A 23240-nucleotide genomic window follows, 5' to 3' on the forward strand; every position below is an offset into this window, starting at 1 on the left:
AGGGCATTTAATGTCCATATACTAATACAGCCTGGGGGGGGGGGGAAATACTAGAAGGATTTGGCCCTTAAAGTGCCTGACTAACCACCTAGAAAGAAGCAATTAACCCTATACAGTAAGTAGTCGTGGCCGAGTGGTTAAGGCGATGGACTAGAAATCCATTGGGGTCTCCCCGCGCAGGTTCGAATCCTGCCGACTACGTCGTGTTTTCAGCTAATTCCATTTTTGCTACTTGTAGATTTATTTCCTCCAGCCCTTGACACAGAAGTAAGCAGGTCTAGAGGCCTGTCTCAAAATCCTCATAATAAATTTATCATTCATGACACCAACAAAATTTCACTCTAAAATAAGAGTCCTGGCGAGAGGCTCTGTTGGGAGGATTGTGTTAATTTAACCTCTCCAAAGATGGCAAAGGGAAGCCCACAAATTCAGTGGAAAACAAAAGCAAGACTGTGAGGCATTAGAACAGATGCTGCATCTGAGCTCCGCCGGGAATCCCCAAGGTGCTAGCAGAAAGTGTAACTCCTCGGATTCACCCTTTCAGGTCCCTGGGCCGGCTGGCAGCCTGAGTTCTTTGTCTGATTTTCCCCTTTAACAATGTCACCTTCTTTTCCCCTTTGGCTGCTTTGCAGCAATCACCCTATCCGCCTCACTGCTTAGGGGTTGAAAACCCCTGCCTGCCCCTCAGCTCACCTCGGAGGGACAGAAATGGCATTTGCAGACAGAATGAGGAGTTACTGGAAGGGCACGGGGAATTAAAAGCCACGTGCAAAAACCAGTACATTTCTCGGGCTCAGCAGCTTTTATCCTTTGGCCATCGGAATCAGTGGCCCGTATAGTCAGCACTAGGCACTCTGGCTTAGCTGGTTCACTCCTCTGTCTAATACACGGGAGATTTTTGGTTCAAATTGCAGCAGTTCCCCAGCCTGCTTCTTTTCCTCTGGTTTGCAAATGCCTGGAGAACCCCCTAGAAGCACAAAGGCAAGGCTCACCCCCTGGCTGGTGGGACTCGCCCCACTCACAGCCTGCTGTACTCATCAATAGAAAGGCAAAGCAACAGCGGTGAGCTGCATCACTAGGCATTTTCAGATCTGACCCTGGCTGGGAGAGTCAGGTGTTCGCTGGCACTCAAGCAAACCCTGAGCTACAACCAGAGAACGAAATACCGAAGAGCTTTTTCGCTGCTTGATGATCACTTGTATACCAGCCAAATGTTACTGAGATAACGTTTCTCCTATCTAGACTCCTAGCCAAAGGTTTGCTCTGAACTGAAGGCAGCAGCAGGGGCGTGCCCAGCTGTGAATATTGCCTCCTGACGTAGCAGGCTATATACACAGCTTAAAGCACAAGGCGAGACAGGAAAGTGAGGTGAAGCTAGGACTGTGAACCTAGGCGAGGACTGAAACTGTGTTTTGCGCTCTCCAAAATAAAAAGCAAATTAAATGTTCTTTCCTGCTGGAACCAGATAATCCAAAACGCGTCCCGGGATCAAACCCCTCAAGGGGGTCACGACTCGCGCTACACGACAACTACTCGAGCTCTCCAGCCTGGTCCTGTCGCGTCCACGTGCAGCTCTCGAGAGGGCGATGCTGCTTCTGGTAGATTTGCTCGGAATCAGGAGTGATGCCACAATGCCGTCTGCGGTGGATTTCCTGTTATTTGATGAAATCATGAACGGTGAGGAGAAAGGGAATCAGGAAGGGTTATTTTTCACTTCACATAACACAAGCACCCAGGGCCAGCCCCTGAAATTAGTATGCAGGAGGTTTCAAACATACATAAGGAAGTACTTCACCCAATCCACCCTTAATGCAGAAATCACACATTTAGCACACGCTGGCCTTCCAAGTACAACCCTGCTGCCAGGGCTGCACGGCTATTGTTATTTGAGAAGCTAGTTCGGGCATACTTACCTGATCTGCAATTGCACCTCCTGACTGCTGTGTAGACATACCCTCAGAGACAACTTTCTCCATGCTGGTCCTACCATCTTTAGCTGCCCTTGCAAAATGAGAACCTATATTTCAGCTGATGTACCAATGGTACAAGTGCCAACATAGGTTGCAATCAGCAGATTTGCCTGAGTCACTGGTGAAAATCACAGGGCACTGTCTACACTAGCGGTTCAGTTGTGGCCCAACTACACCATTACTGGCCATTGTAGGAAGACAGTTACTAGTTTTGCTGTTATAAAAACGCCAACTGAGAGCTAGGGAAACCTAAAATTCTACCTCACCTGCTTGGCTCAGATTGACTAGACAATTAAAAGTAAAGTTCTGTCTCTTTTTCAACTTTTCTTAATTTACATCAACTAAGTTCCTTCAGCCAAAGACTCTTGATGTGCAGATTTTAAAGAATGTGGAGGAAAATATTAAATCGCATTTCTAGAGTGACAGATTTTTATCCTCAAAATATTTGAAACCTTAGAATAAATTGAGATTTTTGCTTCAGAGAGCAAATTCAAGAAAAGAGAAGCATGTTGTCAGAAGTGGGATTCGAACCCACGCCTCCAGAGGAGACTGCGACCTGAACGCAGCGCCTTAGACCGCTCGGCCATCCTGACAACTGTGAAAAAAAGAGACAGCTCTACAGTTAGAAATGCTTAATCATTCATGATACTTATATTTTTCTTAGTATTTAGATTCCTGGATGATCTCTGTACTTTTTTCTGAGCGCCCTCCCTCAGGAGCAAATTCTAGTAGGGCAGATTTCTGGGTGCTGCTGCCACCTTGCTGCCTTCTCCTCTCACACATTTCCATACATCTTCCGGAGTAACATACAATGTATATGTGTATCGTTTTATAAACATAAAAGTTTATTGTGGGTTCCTAGTATGGAAGATACTAGGGTTGGTTTTGTCACTCAGACACAGATACAGGCATGCTGACTGCCCTACCCTACAGGCATGATTATAGCTCACAGGACTTAGATACTTTGGATGTGAAACATTCAATGAAATTAGGAAGCACTTTTTCTTTAGGCTAGATTGACTACTTTCTGCTATTCAGAGCAACGGGGATTCAGTTCATCCTTCAAACACAGTAACCAGTCACTTCCGGGCACATATTTGGTCATCGCCACCTGCAAAGCTCATGCTCAAATAAATTGGTTAGTCTCTAAGGTGCCACAAGTACTCCTTTTCTCTTTCCACCTGCAAATTGTTATTTCCTGTAAGATTTGGTACTGATTTAAAATGTTTACATAAGACCTTTCGTGATTGTGGCCCTGGCATGGACTAGTGTGTTCTGTATTATTTCTATTTAATTGCAGAAAAAGATTCCAGGGGAGTATTATCAGAATTTTTATTTTATTTTTATTTTTATCAAAAGGAGGTCACTTATGGACAATGTAGATAGAAAAATGAACACATCCCTCAGAGCATTTCAAACCTGCAGTTAATTCAGCCTTTTGTTTTATAAGTAATAGTAAAAAAATTAAAGCAAGGTCACATTCATAATTTTTCCACTACTGTTCATTAAAATATCTAGATAACACCAGGGCTCCTATACATGGACTGACATTTGTGTTAGTGACAGTTTTAGAAAAGAAATATCTTGCTCCTACCCTTTGTGCCTCTAACACAAAAACCTGTTTTATTATGACCATTACTGAGAAAATAATCTAAAAAGTTAATATTTGAGCTTTATTGCCAAGTCCCATCAAACATTATTTACTCTTTACTGCTCCTTTAATGATATTCAAAGATTGCTTCTTTTGCTTGCTTATTTCGTTATATTTCAGTTTAAAAACATCACATTCTCAAGTCTCTTGGGCCTGGAGGACTTTCGCATCTTGGAAAAGATAACTACAGATATCAACCATAGCTCTGACTGCACCTGAAGGCTTTTGTCACCTAATGTAGCATCACATTCTGTTCTTCCAAAAACTTGCCAGAGCCCTCTATCAAAGAGAAGGTGAGGACCTGACATGTCTAATAGGAAAAGATACACTGATACAAATAACTAGAATTAATTGCAGAATTAATTAATTGCTTAGTCTCTAAGGTGCCACAAGTACTCCTTTTCTTTTTGCGAATACAGACTAACATACAGACTAACATGGCTGCTACTCTGAAACCTAGGATTATTCTGCAGTTATATCGTTCTTACTCTGTGTGATGCAGTGCACTCACCTCTCTTGAGCGCCTTCTGTTAGTTGGGTGTGAACCTGCACTCTCTTTCTGCTCACGACTCCCCCGGCCAGTTGCTAACCTTGTCAGCTAGAGGCTTGAGCCACTGAAGACCTGCCTAAGTCACACATAGGATAAACAAGACACACGAAGGTGTAAAAGGCCCAAAAGGGTCTGTCCCTGTGCCCTTGTTACTGTCTTTAGTCCAGTCTCTAGGCTCAAGCCTCAGCCCCTTTGGGGCTAGCTTTAAGTCTGTATCTGTCCTGGTATAGAGCACTGCCCCCAGGGCTTTCTCCCTAGAGATTCTTTAAGTCCTGCCTTCATTTGGGCCTCTAAACAAGTCTTATTCCCTTCTTGGCGCTTAGCCCACCCTGCCAGTGGCTGGTGGAGGGACCTGAGCCTGCCCAGTATTCTGGGTCCCCACCCAGGGACCCTACAAATATTAGCCTGTGCTGCTTCCTTTAACTCCATTGCTGCTTCTGCATTCCCTGAGCCACTTCCCACATAGCCCCTTCCTCTTCACCCTTACTTCAGGGCTAAAGTTCTTCCTCACAGAATGCCAGTGTCACCAGGACCCATCTTCTGGTTCTCCCTTGAGCTCCAGCAAGGAGCACCTTTCTCACTCTTCTGGTCCCTGCCAGGAACTGATCTGCTCAGGCCCTGCAGCTCCTTTTACCTGACCCTGCTTCCATGCAGCCTTTCTAGGCAAGCCTGGAGGACCCACCTTCACTGCTCCTTTTTCTGAGCAGGGGTATGGCAGGACTGCAAGGCTTCCAGCAGGGGGCCTCAAAGAGGAGGGATGTGGCAGGATCTGCTCACGCCCTGCAAGGCTTCCAGCAAGGTACACCCTGGGCCGTCACACACTGTGTTTAGAATAGCCCAGTTAAGGTAACCAATAATCTGAACAGGATACAGTGTAACAAAAGAATGCTTAGTGCGTACATCCAGAAATGTCCCTTTAAAAGGTGAGGCCAATTAGACTAGTTAATACCCTCTCCAGGGAAAGGGATGGAACCTCCCTGATGGGACATTTTTAGTTCACCCTGGAGAATACACCATTGTGACCCTATATTGGCAGGAATAGAATCGGACTTTCCAAGTTTCTGTGATTTTAATCCCTATTTCCCCATTTTGCTAGAGAGCATGTGTAATTTGAAAAATAGAAAAATTTTTCCTGAAGACTCTGGAAAAGTCAAACAATAGATGTGCTGTGCCCCTTGTAGGGGATTTAGGATCTTTATACAAGGAGGGGTCACATAAGCCATTTGCCCTAAACCTACAGTGACCCCTCAGCCATTCTACAGACAGGTCAGAGGTCTTCCCCTATCAATGGAGCTATGGGCACACATTCAATGTGTGTGAAAACTGACCAGCATTTGCCCCCATCATAGAATATCAGGGTTAGAAGGGACCTCAGGAGGTCATCTAGTCCAATCCCCTGTTCAGGGCAGGACCAATCCCCAATTTTTGGCCCAGATCCGTAAATGGCCCACTCAAGGATTGAATCATAGAATCATAGAATCATAGAATATCAGGGTTGGAAGGGACCCCAGAAGGTCATCTAGTCCAACCCCCTGCTCAAAGCAGGACCAATTCCCAGTTAAATCATCCCAGCCAGGGCTTTGTCAAGCCTGACCTTAAAAACCTCTAAGGAAGGAGATTCTACCACCTCCCTAGGTAACGCATTCCAGTGTTTCACCACCCTCTTAGTGAAAAAGTTTTTCCTAATATCCAATCTAAACCTCCCCCACTGCAACTTGAGACCATTACTCCTCGTTCTGTCATCTGCTACCATTGAGAACAGTCTAGAGCCATCCTCTTTGGAACCCCCTTTCAGGTAGTTGAAAGCAGCTATCAAATCCCCCCTCATTCTTCTCTTCTGCAGGCTAAACAATCCCAGCTCCCTCAGCCTCTCCTCATAACTCATGTGTTCCAGTCCCCTAATCATTTTTGTTGCCCTTCGCTGGACTCTCTCCAATTTATCCACATCCTTCTTGAAGTGTGGGGCCCAAAACTGGACACAGTACTCCAGATGAGGCCTCACCAATGTCGAATAGAGGGGAACGATCACGTCCCTCGATCTGCTCGCTATGCCCCTACTTATACATCCCAAAATGCCATTGGCCTTCTTGGCAACAAGGGCACACTGCTGACTCATATCCAGCTTCTCGTCCACTGTCACCCCTAGGTCCTTTTCTGCAGAACTGCTGCCTAGCCATTCGGTCCCTAGTCTGTAGCTGTGCATTGGGTTCTTCCGTCCTAAGTGCAGGACCCTGCACTTATCCTTATTGAACCTCATCAGATTCCTTTTGGCCCAATCTTCCAATTGGTCTAGGTCCTTCTGTAGCCTATCCCTCCCCTCCAGCGTATCTACCACTCCTCCCAGTTTAGTATCATCCGCAAATTTGCTGAGAGTGCAATCCACACCATCCTCCAGATCATTTATGAAGATATTGAATAAAACCGGCCCCAGGACCGACCCCTGGGGCACTCCACTTGATACCGGCTGCCAACTAGACATGGAGCCATTGATCACTACCCGTTGAGCCCGACAATTTAGCCAGCTTTCTACCCACCTTATGGTGCATTCATCCAGCCCATACTTCCTTAACTTGCTGACAAGAATACTATGGGAGACCGTGTCAAAAGCTTTGCTAAAGTCAAGAAACAATACATCCACTGCTTTCCCTTCATCCACAGAACCAGTAATCTCATCATAAAAGGCGATTAGATTAGTCAGGCATGACCTTCCCTTGGTGAATCCATGCTGGCTGTTCCTGATCACTTTCCTCTCATGCAAGTGCTTCAGGATTGATTCTTTGAGGACCTGCTCCATGATTTTTCCAGGGACTGAGGTGAGGCTGACTGGCCTGTAGTTCCCAGGATCTTCCTTCTTCCCTTTTTTAAAGATTGGCACTACATTAGCCTTTTTCCAGTCATCCGGGACTTCCCCGGTTCGCCACGAGTTTTCAAAGATAATGGCCAGTGGCTCTGCAATCACAGCCGCCAATTCCTTCAGCACTCTCGGATGCAACTCGTCCGGCCCCATGGACTTGTGCACGTCCAGCTTTTCTAAATAGTCCCTAACCGCCTCTATCTCCACAGAGGGCTGGCCATCTCTTCCGCATTTTGTGATGCCCAGCGCAGCAGTCTGGGAGCTGACCTTGTTAGTGAAAACAGAGGCAAAAAAAGCATTGAGTACATTAGCTTTTTCCACATCCTCTGTCACTAGGTTGCCTCCCTCATTCAGTAAGGGGCCCACACATTCCTTGGCTTTCTTCTTGTTGCCAACATACCTGAAGAAACCCTTCTTGTTACTCTTGACATCTCTGGCTAGCTGCAGCTCCAGGTGCGATTTGGCCCTCCTGATAACAGGAACTCACAACCCTGGGTTTAGCAAGCCAATGCTCAAACCACTGACATATCCTTCCCCTGCCCCCAGCTCTGGGGTGAAGTGGGATGGAATAGCACTGCAATTTTTTGCAAATCTCATAAGGGAACAGGTGTGGAGGTAGTCTTTCCTAGTACCTCATAGGTTCTGAGGATTCTACAGGCTGATCCTCTAGAAATCTAAGGGTCTAGAGAAGGACTTGAGCCAAAGCCAACCTACACACTCCAGAAATGACACAGTTTCTAACAGAGATCATGAGAGACAATAGATATTGCCTACTCTCATGTGACACGGTATTCATCTTTTAGCACTTTGACCCATCCATATGAGATGAGTGTGAACAGGAAATGAAATCCCAGTTTCATACCAGCACTCCTGAGCATCACACCCTTATTACATGGTATGAGAAATAAACTATGTCTCTGGTAAAAGTGAAGACAAAAATCTCCTGAATTCTTCAGGCTGTAAGGGCACCTGTCGAGAAGTGGCGGTGATGGCTGCAGGAGTCCTTGGAAGTTGAATCCCAAAAGAAATGTGCTGTGGAGAGGAAATCAAAGTGTATGCTGCGTGCATGGCTTTGGGAGTGGGAGAAGAATGAGTATAACAAGCTGGGAGTGTTTGCCTGAAAACCCTATTCTTTAGCAGATGACATCCTAGTAGAAAACAAACAGCAAACATACTTTATTGCAAGTAGCTTATTACTGCATCAACTATAAAGTGGGAAGGACCTAGGATGTAGCTTGATCAGTCCTCTGGGAAGAACCCTGCAAGAATCCAAGCCTGGGGAGAAGGCCTGGTCTGGAGTTTGCATTTCATTTTGATTTCTTTTTCAAGTGTAACTGAAAGCCAAGGAAGGGGTAAAATTCCTGCCACCTGCAACTTGCATATATTGTGTTTTAGCAGGGAGGAGAAGCTACCTCTCACTTAGATATGAAACAGTTGCTTGAGAAGTACAAAGGAATATAAATAACATTTGTTAAGCTAAAAATTGTCTTTTTAAAAGATTTCTTCTATTGCTTCATTCCCCTCCTCCCCTTCCATTTTTGATCCATTCTACCCATTTCTATCATTTTCCCTTTTGGTATTTTTCTTTGAAAAACAACATATTTCCTTCCTTCCCATTCATCCCATCCTCTTCTCCACCCTCTTGCTCTTTCCTACCTCACACTCTTTTCCTTTTTGCTCCCCTCTTCTTCTGTCCCATTTGCTCTCAAGTTCTCTCTCATTCAAATAAGGGAAAAATGAAAATCTTCTTTAGTCCTATTTTTGGGGGGAAGCGGGGGGTTTACACATTTCTCTATACAGTAATTCCTTACTTAACATTGTAGTTATGTTCCTGAAAAATGCAACTTTAAGCGAAATGATATTAAGCGAATCCAATTTCCCCCTAAGAATTAATGTAAATGGGGGTTTGGGGGTAGGTTGCAGGGAAATTTTTTTCACCAGACAAAAGACTATACATACATACATACACACAGTATAAGCTTTAAACAAACAATTTAATACTGGTACACAGCGATGATGTTTGTGAAGCTTGGTTGAGATGGTGAAGTCAGAGGGTGGGATATTTCCCAGGGAATGCCTTACTGCTAAATGATGAACTAGCAATTGGCTGAGCCCGCAAGGGTTAACTCACTGTTGTTAAAGTAGCCTCACACTCTACAAGGCAGCACAAATAGCGGGAGGGAAGACAGCATGGCAGACACAGTGTGTGTGTGTGTGTGTGTGTGTGTGTGTGTGTGAGAGAGAGATGCGCATTGCCCCTTTAAGTACACTGCCTTGTTAAGTAGATCAGTAAGCTGAGATAGCAGCTGCTGCCAGGAAGCTCCCTCTGTCCTGAGCCCTGCCCCCCACTCTATGGAAGATGGGGTAAGCGGGGTGCAGGGGGGAGGGGAACATCCTGACATTCCCCACCCCCACCCACCCACCCACAGCAAGCAGGACGCTCCGGGGAGCAGCTCCAAGGCAGAAGCAGCACATGGCAGTGGGGGGAGGGACAGATGAACTGCCGGCAATTGATAGCCTGCTGGGCAACTGCCACCCAGGGAACTTAGGGAAGCGGGGAGCTGATAGGGGGACTGCCAGCCCACCCTGGTTCCAAGCCCCCATCAGCTAACTGCAACGGGCAAAGCAGGCGGCTGCCAAATGACATTATAAGGGAGTGTTGCGCAACTTTAAACGAGCATGTTCTCTAATTAATCAGCAACGTTCGTTAACCGGGACAACTTTAAGTGAGTTACTGTAGTTACAGAGAATCAGTTTGACTCAGAAGTATTAAAACAATTTATGTATAGTTTTATTAGTCTTTTACTGTGTAGTGCTTCTAACTTGAATGCAAAACAATTCAAAAAATCCCGTAGTTTCTCCTCCTGGAGCAGTTTTTATAACAATTCTAGTTATTGCTCCCATAAGAACGAGCTACTTTAAATACAGGCCCTTTGATGAGAACTCCCTGATTTCCTCCAGGCACTGGATCGTGTTTAAGCTCTTTGCTGTAAGAGGCAGTTAGATGCCAAAGAGAATTTTGAGGTCAGCCAGGGTGAGTTTGGCGACGGAGTCTCCTGTGCCCGACAGCACTTGTTGAGCCAGATCTTTCTTCTTGGTTTGGAGCTGTGAAATCTTTTCTTCCACTGTCTCCTCACAGACAAACCTAAAACACAAAGCACGACATTGTCCTAATTTCTGGAAACATCAGCATTTCAGGCTTCCACCCCCTTTCAACTTCCAGTGACTTGCCTAGTTTTCAAGAAAAGGGGAGCAAATCATTTTTATAGCACCTGTCATCCAACAATGTCAGACTCACACTGCAGCCACCACCATTTATCCTACTAAACGTTTATAGGTTTGTAATTTGAAACTTAAATTTTTAATTATAAGGAAAGAAATCTGAGTCCCTGACCAATCCCTCCTTGAATCATTGTTCTTATTGATATTAAGGGTTTCCAAAAATAGAGGGCCACATATGGAATCAAGAGTTTGAAGACCATATTAAACACATGGAACTATATTTGTTTGTCCTTATAATGAATGTCTTGATGAAAGCAAATGGGCTGGTGGCTGAATTGCACTCAGCAGTGGAGAGACTCAAGGCATTCATCAAGCTATTAAAGGGGAAGAGCAGGCTTGGGCTTTGACTTGTTGAAAAACAATTTCAGATCAGCAATCAGGAGGCAAATTCCAGAAACAATCATATGACACAGCATATCCGATGAAGTGAGCTGTAGCTCACGAAAGCTTATACTCAAATAAATTGGTTAGTCTAAGATTCCACAAGTACTCCTTTTCTTTTTGCATATCTATCCTGTGCACAGCCCTGAAGTTCAGAAACAAACGTCAGAGCAAACCCATCTCACCCCTCATGGAAGCCAAGACTTTGCAAGGCTGTTGCCTGTCATGTGCACTGCTAACTCGGGAGTTTAAAAACAGCTGACCCTGACCTGTGTATCACCACGTTATTCTTCTGCCCCACTCGATATATGCGGTCACACGCCTGGTCTTCAAGTGCAGGATTCCTGCAAGGTAAGAAAACTGCTCAGACAGTCTAGTGGCTTGTTAATCTTAGAAACAATGAAGAACATCCCTATCCTCAGCTCATGTGTCCCTCGCCCCAGCATGCTGCTTATTCCCTCTGTACAAGAAACCTGACCTCCTCCCAAGCTCCCTTACTGTTCTGAATACCTGACAATGCACTGCAAATCAGATTCTCCCTGCGCCCCTGCTGAAGGTCTACCACCTTCCCCACTGCTGCTTGCATTACACACAGGAATTGCTAGACCAGAAAAAACCAGACCAGTGGTCCATCTAGTCTCGTTTTTCTGTCGGACCATGGCCAGTACCAAGTGCTTCAAAGGAAGGTGCAAGAAACTGCATAATAAATAATAAGGCTGGTTATAAATTCATAAATCTTGATTATTTTTAATATAAAAAGGGACAATTTTTTCAATAATATTTCAATGAAAAACATATCCCTCTGTTTGACCAACTCTAGTGGACAGTTAAAGTATAAGCTGCCCATAACAGTCTTCCTTACCCCTATTGCTTAGTAGTTGGCTTATATCCTGAAGATTATATTTAAAAAAAAAACAAAACAAAACTCTTAATGTCTTTCAATTGCATTGACTGCTCCTTTGTTCTTGTGAGAGATAGTATGAGAGACGGTAAGATGGGACAGGCAGATTTACCTTCTCTATACCATTCTTTGTATTGATTCTCTCTACTGCATCCACTCTCATTCTTCCCTCTAAACTGAAGAGTGCAAATCCTTCCAGTCTCTCGCCACACAGGATTTTCTCTATGCTGCTAATCTTTTTATCTCTAGGTATCTACAAGACTGTCATCGTCATAGTCTGTAAATTATCTCTGAAACCCATCTATTTCTTCTCTATTCCCCCCGCCCCCATTTTTTTTTTTTTTTTTTAAGAGATGGGATGGCCAGAACTGAACAGTCTTCCAGAGGAAGGTGAACCACTGACTTCCATAATAGAATTTTAATATTCCTAGGGTTGCTCTGCATTCTACTCCTTATACATCCTAACATTTGGCTGCATACTTTCATTAGATGTCACTGTGGCAAGCTTAGTTCTTTTCCCCCCAAGCAGTTAGCAACTTTGGAACCCTGCAACAAGACTGAGTTGTTCAAATTATTGGTACCAATGCATGTCACCTCGCACTTGTCAATATTAAATTTTCATCTACCATTGAGTTACCATTCACTTCACTTTGTTAGATCTCTTCAAAGTTCCTTAAAAGTCTTCTCTAGTCTTAGGCAAAGATCATCTCTCTTGTATTTATAAAGCACCTAACACAATGGAGCCCTGATTTATGACTGGGGCCTTTGGGCACTACCATAATACAAACCATAATTCTACTAACAGTTTAGAATGACTGCTCCCCTACAGACCTGCAATATAAGCAGCTGATCTATATGAAAGATTGCATATTTTCGTTAGTAGCTCCAAAACTCCATTCTCACATTCCTACAGAGCTCTTGGAGGTATGCTCTCCAGTCATGGTGACTGGCTGCTGTCTAAATCTATCACACATCCATTTGTTCCAAAACAAGCCCCCCCAGCCTCAGATATTTTTATTTTCAGAACAGATTACTTCTGGGATAGGCACCTCTCTAATCGTTTCCAGGGTAAAGACGAAGCATTTATCCTCTGTATTGTTCTTATCCATTTTAATGGTTTGTTTTAGCTACCAAGTGGAGCTTTGCTGCCATTTTTCACAGCAGTGGGCGTCAGACTGGCCATGAGTTGAACTATTCTTGAAAGTTTCATTTTAAAAACATTTTGCCTTGACAGGCAAGTAATTTCAGGGATGGAAAAGTAGGAGCATGTGTTCTGCCATTCAATCAGATACATCCTTCTCTCAAGTAAGCACTCAAGTTACCCATGCTGAAGTAAAGAGCCAGTCTACCCTCAAAGTTTCCATCTCACTTTACCAGTGCATGTCAAGAAGGAAGAGGTGGTTTCCTCCAGTCAAGTTAAGGCCAACGCCTCCAGCCAGGAGCGAGATCAACATCACCTTCAACAAAGAACAATAAGACAGAAAGACAGGTTACTTTCATAGATTCATCTATTCCAAAGCCAGAAGGGAACATTGTGATTATCTCCTCCAGTATAACACAGGCCACTGAACGTCCCCAAAATAATTCCTAGAGCAGATCTTTTAGAAAAACATCCAATCTTGATTTAAAAAATGGTCAGTGATGGAGAATCCACCACAACCCTTGGTAAATTGTTCCAATGATAAATTACTCCCACTGTTCAAAATTTACACCTTATTTCCAGTCTGAATTTGTCTAGCTTCAACTTCCAGCCATTGGATCCTGTTATACCTTTCTCTGATAGATTGAAGGGTCCATTATTAAATATTTGTTCCCTATGTAGATACTTATAAAATATAATCAAGTCACCCCTTAACCTTTTTTTTTGTTCAACTAAATTAAATAGTGATAGACTCAAAGAGCTCAATCTAAGAGACATGTTTTCTAATCCTTCAATAATTTTGTGGATCTTCTCTGAACCCTCTCCAACTTATCAACTTCCTTCTGGTACTGTGGGCAACAGAACTGGACACAGTGTTCCAATAGGGGTGGCACCAGTGCAAATATAAAGGTAAATTAATCTGTCTGCTTTAAGGGGTCCATTCACAAACAAGTTAATGCCCCATTTAATCTAGATTTTGGTTCAAGACAAAGATTATACAAACTGCTTTGTCTGTGTGTGTTTAGTGCAGCAGAAATTGGATTGACAACTCTGGAGACTGAACCTATCTTGAAGATTGTACAGCCTGGAGAACAGTAGGGCAGGCTTCCCCCATGCATCACTATATTTCTCCTGACTGGGAGGGATGACCTCTAAGTGTGAAGGAAGTTCAGTTACCATCCATTTTGTGAATTTTGGCAATGTGGATCTCCTGTGCACTAGGAAATGGATCAATACCTCCTCTAACTCATCTCACTGAAGACACTAACAGTCAACAGATGGTAGATATCAAGAGATGACTGCTAGATCAGGGGACCTAACAACTGCTTGTTTGAGGGAAGCTGGTATCCTGCACTGTTTTAACATCTCCACCATCAGGGGACCCAGTGCCTCTTAGTTTGAGGTTACGAACTGCAAGGAGCAAAGATCCATTTTGCAGATATCAGCCTGTGGCTCTCCCAAACCTCCACTGAGTAAGGCTGTCTCCACTAGCACTTTTGTGGGTAAAACTTTTGACAATTAGGGGTGTGAAAAAACATTCCCCTGACTGACATACATTTCACTGACAAAAGTGCCGGTGGGGACAGTGCTATGTCAGCGAGAGACGCTCTCCTGCTGACATAGCTAATGCTGCTTGTTGGAGGTGATTCAACTATGCTGGCAGGAGAGCTCTCTCCAATTGGCAGAGAGCAGCTACACAGGAGAACTTACAGCAGCTGTGCTGCTGTAAGGGCTGTAGTGCAGACATGGCCTTAGATTAGTTAAAATGTCATCAGATTCTCTGTGGTGTTTGCCCCTTCCAAACATGGATTAACTCTAGAGGGAACAGCCAGTCCAGTTTGAATTGCAGAAACCTCCACAAAACATTTAGGAAAAAAACAAACACAACCACGTGCACGGAGAAAAGTTCCGCCTGCACTCAGACTACCCAGCAGACCGAATTTCGGAAGCTGTCATAGATGAGACGGAAATCTTCATCTCCAAACTGCCATGGCATTGGATACATTTTTTCTATCTGAATGAGCCAGTTACAAATGTCTCAATTGGGTCACTCCGTTTTAGACAGAGGTGAAGTGTGAATTCTCCCCCACCCCCGCCGACTTAGCATTCTTGTCCTTAGACTTGGGTTGGCATGTGAAGTCTAATAAATACTGTAGTGTCCATTTGGCTCTGTTTGTAAGTGAGCCTAACATCCCTCTCCTTTCCGGAAATCAGTGGTAGGTCACTGAACAACTGAGGTTTTGCATGAAGTACCACATGTGCTGGAGAAGAGGCTGTAGGAAACAATCCTACAATGGCTCCCATGTCCTGGGAGGAGTATGACCCAATAAATCTTTTACGTCATCAATCTGCAGCGGGGTAAGATAGGGACAGTTTCTGCCTGATCTGAATTGCCTACCCCCCACACCCTCAATCTTGCAGATACAGCTTAATGTTAACAGAGGCTTTGGTACGATTGGGTACCTGCAAGCCTTTAACTGGCCTGAGAGCCAGGCATTCTTACTACAGAAGATTAAAGCAAGCGTAACACCAAATAGTGTCTATGCCAGAACTGCTCCCATTTACTGACATCTGGCCTTTACAGCTCCACCCTCCCACCAGGAACACACATCTTGATGCCGGCTATAGAATCTGGCCCACAAATCCAGTCAAAGAAAAGTAACTACCCCAGCTATTAATAGCTGCATTGAACACAGCTTTCCTGATCCCATTTCATACCCGAGGCCCTTTGGGATTGTTATTGAACTCTTCCACCAAATCCATCCTTTGTTTAGGATTGACAGAGCCATCTACCGTAGCATACTTCAGCCCTTGACGGTCAAGGTGCACGGCCACAATCTTCAACATGCTCGTCCACTGAGACACAATGACGCTGGAGAGAGAGAAGAGAGAGTCCAAAACAAGCATCAGATATTGTAACAACCCTACTATGGTCGTGTCTTGCCCCCGACACGTTAAGAGTGAATTAAATCGGTTTATCTTCTCTATCTTAGGGTTTAACACTGCTGCCCCTCACCATAGTATGGGAGTGCTTCCCACCAAAATCAACAGCAAAGTCCCATGAGGGACGTCATGGAATCTGGCTCTCTTTCCTTTTTGGGGTAGGTCAGGTTTTTGGATTTGATTTGATTTGTTTGTTTGGAGTGGGGGGATTTAATGGTAGAAAGGTGCTTGTTGCAGGTCATTCTTATACTGGAAAGGCTTTTTTGAAGGCAGCTTTGCAGTGTTCCCTACAAGACAATCACACTCTGGATTCATCTGATCTTGTCTGGAAATTTATGCTATCAGTGGCTTACATTCAAGATGGAGATGAGGTATCTGAGCAGTGACGGAGGCTGTGCATTCTAGAAATCCAGAACTGTATTATCAGACCTAGCAGACACTTGATTTGCATGTGCAATTCTGGCAGTTGTGCCTGGAAGTCAAGCAAGCACTTGGGCATAGATAAATTGATTTCTTCCTCATACATCTGAGTGTGCTTTGTGCACACAAATTGTCAAAAAAAAAAACAAAAACCAAAAAAAAAAACCAGACACCAGTTTCCAGATAGAGCAGGTAGTGACTCTTCCTCTTTACTAACAACCTGACCAAAGAGCAAGGGGTGACTGAATGGCAACCTCACCTCCAGCAAATGGCCATTTGAGCACAGTGTGTTTATTCTGAGGCAGAAAGACTAAGCAAGCTGTTTCTCACAGCAGTCAGAAGTCCTTCCACAAGACTATTCTGACACAGAATAGTCTGGAGATTTCCCCCCAGCCTGCACCAAACATTAACGGTTCTGGAACAGTCCCTTGCAAAGAGTTTCTCCAGTATTTTCAAATATGTGACCCATTTAATAGGATGCCCAAATCCTGCATTTAGAGATTTATATCAGCTCTTCGGAGCACCAGTCGGGTATTCAGAAGCACAGGTGCTAATCTCACCATATGAATATATATTTCTGAAGACCTGTGATAATTGCTCCTACATTCTATTCTAACCAGGTTCTTAGGAGGCACGCAGCACTGTGGGATCTGAACACCTACATGCATCACTTATGGATTAAACTGAATCAATCTTCCCTTCTCCCACCCATACTCACTCTTTGGCACTTATGTAATAAAGAAAATTATCTACAACAAGTTATAGATCAGGGAGCTCCTCCCCCCCTGAGGTCTCTCTCATGAGAGAATCAGATTGCTTATTTGAAAGAGATTCTGCCCTGCCCCGTGTCAGTCTTGCGTCCTCCCACACACCAGACCTCCTTGCCTCACGTCCTAAATCACCATTTCCCACAGTGAGATACATGTCTCCCTGGGAGGTGCGAAGGACTGGCTGGAGGGCCATGAAAGACTTACACATTAAGATTTGTAGCAGTTCAGCAACACAGCAAGGCTGAAGTGGGGTGGGATTGTTTTCATTTTTCTGAAGTGGGGCTCAGCTTTCAAAAGTTTGGGAAATTCTGACTTTAAACACAGATTTACCCCATCCCATGATGTTTTAATTTTATAAGTATCTTCTCCCAGATTCTTTGGTATGACCAAAATAATTCTATTATACCCAGGAGAATATTGCCCACCTAGTTTTCACATTGCCTCAAAGACTCTCAACATGCTTTAACCCTGAATTCACATCCATCTAGTTCCCCAACCACGTTCAAAGTCTCCTCTCCTCAAAATCTCCTCTTTAGCTTTCTGCGTGCTTTCACACACAGCCAACAGTTTGAAATGTTGTGATACTGTCCACATTTCACTTTCCGAGGGGTTTTTGTATCTGATCATCTTACCCATTCTTCCTCCTGCCCACAAAAATGCACCCCAGAAAGAGAGGCATTACCACACTTACCTCTTCTGGGATTTCGAGTGACTTTGGATGGTCTTCAGTTCAGCCAAGAGATGCGATAGCTGCAGGAAAAGAAGTTAGTCGACTTGCTGTGGAGCCAGAAGGCGGCCTGCACTTTACCACTGGATATACACAGAAAAGGCTGAATCCAGACTTAAGTGAGGTCTCCCACTTATCTGCCTGAGGTAGCTACATGGGATGTTAACTGATACTTTGTAAATCTGATTTTGCCTTCATGTACAAACTTACGCTATTTTAAAGAGAGTTAATAATCCACAGACATTTGGTTTAGCTAAGGCAATGGCTCTCAACCTTTCCAGACTACTGAAACTTTTTCAGGAGTCTGATTTATCTTGTGTACCCCAAGTTTCACCTCACTTAAACTACTTACAAAATCAGACATAAAAATACAAGTGTCACAGCTCACTATTACTGAAAAATTGCTGACTTTCTCATTTTTACCATGTAATTATAAAATAAAATCAATTGGAATGTAAATATTGTACTGACATTTCAGTGTATGGTGTATAGACCAGTATAAACAAGTCATGGTCTGCATGAAATTTTAGTTTGTACTGACTTTGCTAGTGCTTTTTATGCAGCCTGTTGTAAAACTAGGCAAATACCTAGATGAGTTGATGTACTCCCTGGAAGACCTCTGTGTACCCCTATGGGTATGCATACCCCTGGTTGAGAACCCCTGAGGTAAGTTACATGGAGTGAAAAAATGTAAGCGTTCACTCTAGGATGTTGCAAAAGGGTAATTTAACTCCGTAAAAGCATGTAAGTTGTAATTTGTTTCTGTAACTTTTTACTGTAGCTACTGTGACTTTTTAGATAAGTCTTATCCCGTAACAGTAATAAGACCACAAGACATAGAAACCATCATAAGAAATCAAGAGTTACAAACATGTTTTGTAGGAATCAAGCATCCCATGTGGACCCAGGCTAGTATTGCTCCCCTTCTCCCACCCGTTATCTAAAGGTTTTAGAGACCACTTTGCTGCCACCTCCCTTCCTCTACCAAGAAGTTCTGTACTGTCTCAAGGGTCTAATGTTCGAGATGGGCACTGAGAGTCCACCACCATGGTAGATCCTGTGTGTCCTGGTGGTTTTGTTGCAGGCACTCTTCCTTTAAAGGCCTCCTGTGCAGTTTGACAGGTTGGAATCTCCCTGAAATAGGTTCATCTGTACATTCACCTACCCATGCCCAAACTGCTGACCCACTCATCTAGACAACTGTAAACATATCATGCTACCAAAATTCACTTAAAACAAATATATGAAAATGCTGAAATCTAGGCCTCCCAAGAGAGGCGACAGAACCACAGACAGCATACTTTAGTGCTTTCTCTGGTGATTTCAAAGAGATCCATGCTGAAAGCCTTGCCATTGAGATAGACGGTAGATTTTGAGTCGGGACTTTGGAGTTCAGACAAAGTCAAAGCACTGAGGTGTTCTTCCAGGGAAAGAGAAAGGCCTTCACTGTTCAAGTTAGCTTGATCCAGGGCCTGCAAAAGAGTAAATAAGCAGATATAGTAAGGAATGAGAGCCACATGCACACCAGCAGATAGTAACCAGAAAGCATCATCTGCGTACTATTAGCAGAACTTCTTGAGCTTGCCTCCTCCCTGGGCTGTACACCCACAAGATGGAGCCGCTTCTTATAATCAGGAGATAAAGCCATGCTCGATCTCCACATTACCGTTGAAATATATAGTTTAGAGGGTGGTGAAGCACAGTCTCTAGTGCTTCACACCTGAAGCCGCCCTATAAGATGGGTAAGCTTTAGCTCCATTTTACAGATGGGGAAACTGAGGTAGGGGGTTGGTGTTGGACCTAGGAATAGAACTCATGAGTGTGGCCTACAGAGCTTTACCATGTAACCTGTGCCGGCCACTTTTATCTTAAATCTGAAAGGTGAGAACCACAAGAAATTATGGCCTAACACGAAAGATGTTGCAATCCGCTCCATATTACACAAGTCAGGTGCAGCGCTTGGCCTCTTGGTAAGATGCTCAGTTGTGGAGGCCACATCCGCAATGTTCAGTGCTTAACCAGCTCTTTAATGCAGCCTACTGCAGACCCATTAATTTTTTAGTACCAGGAATTTCTAAAACAATGCCCCCAATTCATTTAGCATACATGCCAGGACCAGATGGCCCACATGCCCCGACCAGTTCAAGGATTGTGGCGTTCACAAGCATGACGCTTCAGTACGTAACCAAGGGAGTAGTAGGGGACAGCAAATAAAAGATCATGTCATGGATTGGGCAATATGACTCTTAATATGATTCTGCTAAGACTGCTTCTACAGTGCAGTGTTCGGACCTCAATACAAGAAAGAGATGAACGCAGGTGGATTAAGAGAAGGAAAATAAAATTATTAGTTTAAGGAAAAAATTTAGCAGCCAACTAAACTGGCTAAGACTAGGAGAGAAGAGAGGACAACAACAGTCAACAAATATTTGCCAAAGTAAACAGCAAGAATGGAGAAGAATTTACCAAGGGGCCTGTAAGCTTAAATAAGAGAAATTTTAAGGAAAAGTATGGGCTGAACATCAGGAAAAGTTTCCTATTAGGTTGTTGCTGGTTTCTTTCAAATATTCTGCAAAAACTGGTTTGGTTCAAAAAAAAGCACACTTCTCCTTTACTTTACAAGTTTGTTATGTTACTAGCAGACCAGGTGCCAGCTCATGGCAAGGCCCCTACACTTCACTGAACACTGACAAATGCATAGCTGGAAACAAGTCTGGCTCACCTGTGTGTTAGTATTCTTAAAATAGGTATTAGATTTATAAGAATGTGTTTAGAATTACGAAATGCTCATAGGATGCTGCTTGTATTCATCTTATTTATAACATCTCTATGCCATATTGCAAGGTTATAGTAAATGTCTGCATTGTAATCCTCTGTAATTGTATAAGTCATCAAACAAGAAAGGAGCATTAATTAATGTAGAAATGCTGGTTTCCCCTAGCCAACCATGATGGGGAACTGGACTGACCTCAGAGGGAAAAATGCTCCCAAATGAGTTACCAACATAAACATCCTCTTGTACCTGTGAGTTCTTTGGAAGTTCCATTCAAGGAATTAGAGGAATTATAGCCAAAGTTGCTCTCTGCTCTAATCAAGTGCTTCTAAAATGATTCATTCTATACACCACATTAATCACAGTACAAGACAGCATAGTTACCACTTTTAGTAAGGAAAGATGGCAGCAACACTGGCGGAGTCTCAACAGCATGGACAAGACATGGACAGTACTTGAGACATGAGAGTCACTTTGGGAATCCTTTCGAGTGGCTCCAAATTCTTGTACTACTATTAGGAAGGAAGAAAAAGACAGAAAACATTCAGAGGCATATCAGAACAGCAGCTCTATCAGCCAGTCATATTTCAACAAGAGAAAATGAAAGTACTGTTTCAGAACAGAACCACAGTTTAGCAGAAACTGGTGTTTCTGCAGTAAACAGAAACTGCAGTAAAAGTAAACTGTAAACTGCAGTTTAGCAGAAACTGGTGTTTTGCTGGGCTTGGTATGTTCCTACACAAGACATCAAGAAGCAAGAGATTAAATAAATTATGCTAACACTTTGTACTTCTGTTAAACCTTTCATTAATCCTCAATACCCTCGTTGATCAGATATTATATCCATTTCAGAGAGGGGGAAACTGAGGCCCAAATATGTTAAGTGACTTGCCCAACACCACATAGTGTGAACAGGACTTGGGAGTCCTGAATCAGTCCCCTGTTCTAACCACTACAATACATTGCTTAAAACACCACCTGCCATACCAGTACTTTGTAACTTGCACCATGCCTCCTTTCCTACCCAGAGCAAACAGATATGCAGCGTACAGAGCCCTATACCTTAAAGGTGAGCCTGGCAACAGCACTGCCAGAAAAAGGCTTCGCAGACACACACCAAACATTCCCCCTGCATATTCTACAGCAACAATCTTCACAAGGGCAGCAGTCAAGCTGTTTTCCAAAGAAGAGCCCCAAGGTGCTGAGAACTCAGGAGTCGTAGCTCTCACTCTCTGCTCTGCACTCCCTCTTAATTTTAAGGGAGAATTTCCTAATAATTTAAAAAACCACTCCCCACAGAACATTTCTGCAGCCTCTATTCTAACCTTTATCAAATGGGTTAGCACCACAGTACTCTCTGCAATGACTCGTCTGCTCTTCTTGTCTCTTTAAATAGGACTGTAGTGTTGACCTGGCAAAAATGAAAGAGACAGCAGGGTTATGCGAGGGAGAAATTAGAGATAAATATTTGGACACAACCTGTGTCCCACAAACAGTTTACAATCTAAGCCAGTGGTCCCCAAACTTTTCACCTTGTGCCCCCTTACCTCTGTCCACCACCCCCTCTCCTGAGCTGGGGCTGGGTGCAGGGCCACAGCTCCAGGAGGGGAGAATGCAAACAGGGGTAAGGGCATGAGGCTGGGGCCACAGCTGGTTGGAGTCGGGACCAGAAGCAGAGCCTCGGCCGGCAGCCAGGGTCAGAGGGCGCTCCCTCCCCGCCCCATGGAGGCTGGCCCAGGCCCCAGCCTGCACCCCTGAACATTCTTCTGCACCCCCCTGGGGGCGGTGCCCTGCAGTTTGGGGACCTCTGATCTAAGAACTGGAGTGAGGAAGGAGAAACAAGATGAGCTTCACCAGCAAGCAAGTTAGCATGTCTCTAGTTAATGTTATTTTGTGATTCACCTTCAAGGGAATCCCGTTTCAGACAAACAGGTAAGGCTGGAATGGAGATCTACTTTAGAGAGCATGGGAGGAAGAATTCTCACCATCAAAAATACCCAAATAACCTCATTTTCCTAGGAATGCAAGGCCTAATGGATAATGTTTTGTGCAAAATAAGAGTAAAAGCATCTGGAGAAAAATACCCAACTGGAGGGAAAAACCTGGAATGTGGTGATGCTGAAAGAGACGTAGGGGCAATAGTGGGCAGCAAGTTAGAAACTGGTTTGTGCCAATGCAATTTTGGGTTGTGTACACAGAAGCATGTCACGATGCAAGGAGGAGAAACGCCCTTGTATATATAGTTCTTTGGTGCAACAGCATATGAATACTGCATCCAAGGCAACAAAGAGTATCGGGGGTCGGAGGGACTGTCTTGAAGAAAGATTTAAAAATCTGGGTATTTATCGCTTGGGTAAACCACAAGCCTGGGGAGCTAGAGCATAGTCTTCAACTATTTGATGAGTATAAAGACTATGGGCAGAGAAAAATTAGCCTTCTTGAGACACAGATCCTTTGAAGGCTTGTGGAGGTGTCACAAGGTAGAAGTCCTCCAAAATAGGTGGGACTATGGAGGATATCCAGATCACTAGTAAGGGTCTGGGAGAGAGAGTCTGAAGAAGACTAGGATGTTACCTGCAGAGTTGTGGAAGTCCAAAAGGCTTGTCTACATCGTATTCTTCTGGGAAATTGTAACAGTCTGTACCCTGATGTTCACCACTTTTACAAAACTATGATAAATCTTGGACAAAGTATGCCCTGTGAGGTATCATTTGAAAGCTCATAATCTGCTGAACATTACTGTTCTTGTAAAATATGTGTAGAAATATTGTATGTAAAGTTATAATATTTTACTGTATGACTTACTGAGACATGTTCCAAGTTTAGGGAAATAGCTTCAAACTAGTTCCCCAGAGACAAAAGGGTAGCCAGCACCTT

At 43.8% G+C, this 23240-nt stretch overlaps 1 protein-coding gene and 2 non-coding genes across 5 annotated transcripts in view; 1 reads left to right on the forward strand and 2 right to left on the reverse strand.

The window, feature by feature from the left end:
* Positions 1–119: 119 nt before the first annotated feature.
* On the forward strand, positions 120–201 carry TRNAS-AGA (transfer RNA serine (anticodon AGA)). Its single transcript has one exon. It is a non-coding gene; the product is annotated as a tRNA-Ser (tRNA).
* A 2279-nt stretch (positions 202–2480) lies between these two features.
* On the reverse strand, positions 2481–2563 carry TRNAL-CAG (transfer RNA leucine (anticodon CAG)). Its single transcript has one exon. It is a non-coding gene; the product is annotated as a tRNA-Leu (tRNA).
* Positions 2564–9792: 7229 nt separating this feature from the next.
* TTF2 (transcription termination factor 2) overlaps positions 9793–23240 on the reverse strand; it is a 35062-nt gene continuing 21614 nt past the window's right edge. For 2 of the 3 annotated variants that reach the window (XM_073307902.1, XM_073307891.1), the window contains exons 16-23: positions 21689–21774; positions 20748–20875; positions 18892–19062; positions 17555–17613; positions 15449–15602; positions 12964–13046; positions 10958–11032; positions 9793–10170 (exon numbers count right to left, since the gene is read on the reverse strand). In XM_073307902.1, coding sequence (XP_073164003.1) covers positions 10026–10170; positions 10958–11032; positions 12964–13046; positions 15449–15602; positions 17555–17613; positions 18892–19062; positions 20748–20875; positions 21689–21774 — 901 coding nt within the window. In that variant the 3' untranslated portion in view covers positions 9793–10025. The remainder of the gene's footprint in view (positions 10171–10957; positions 11033–12963; positions 13047–15448; positions 15603–17554; positions 17614–18891; positions 19063–20747; positions 20876–21688; positions 21775–23240) is intronic. The other variant, XM_073307912.1, reaches the window with a different exon arrangement.

This window comes from Lepidochelys kempii, chromosome 1 (assembly GCF_965140265.1).
Source record: "Lepidochelys kempii isolate rLepKem1 chromosome 1, rLepKem1.hap2, whole genome shotgun sequence".
NCBI classification, from domain to species: domain Eukaryota; kingdom Metazoa; phylum Chordata; order Testudines; family Cheloniidae; genus Lepidochelys; species Lepidochelys kempii.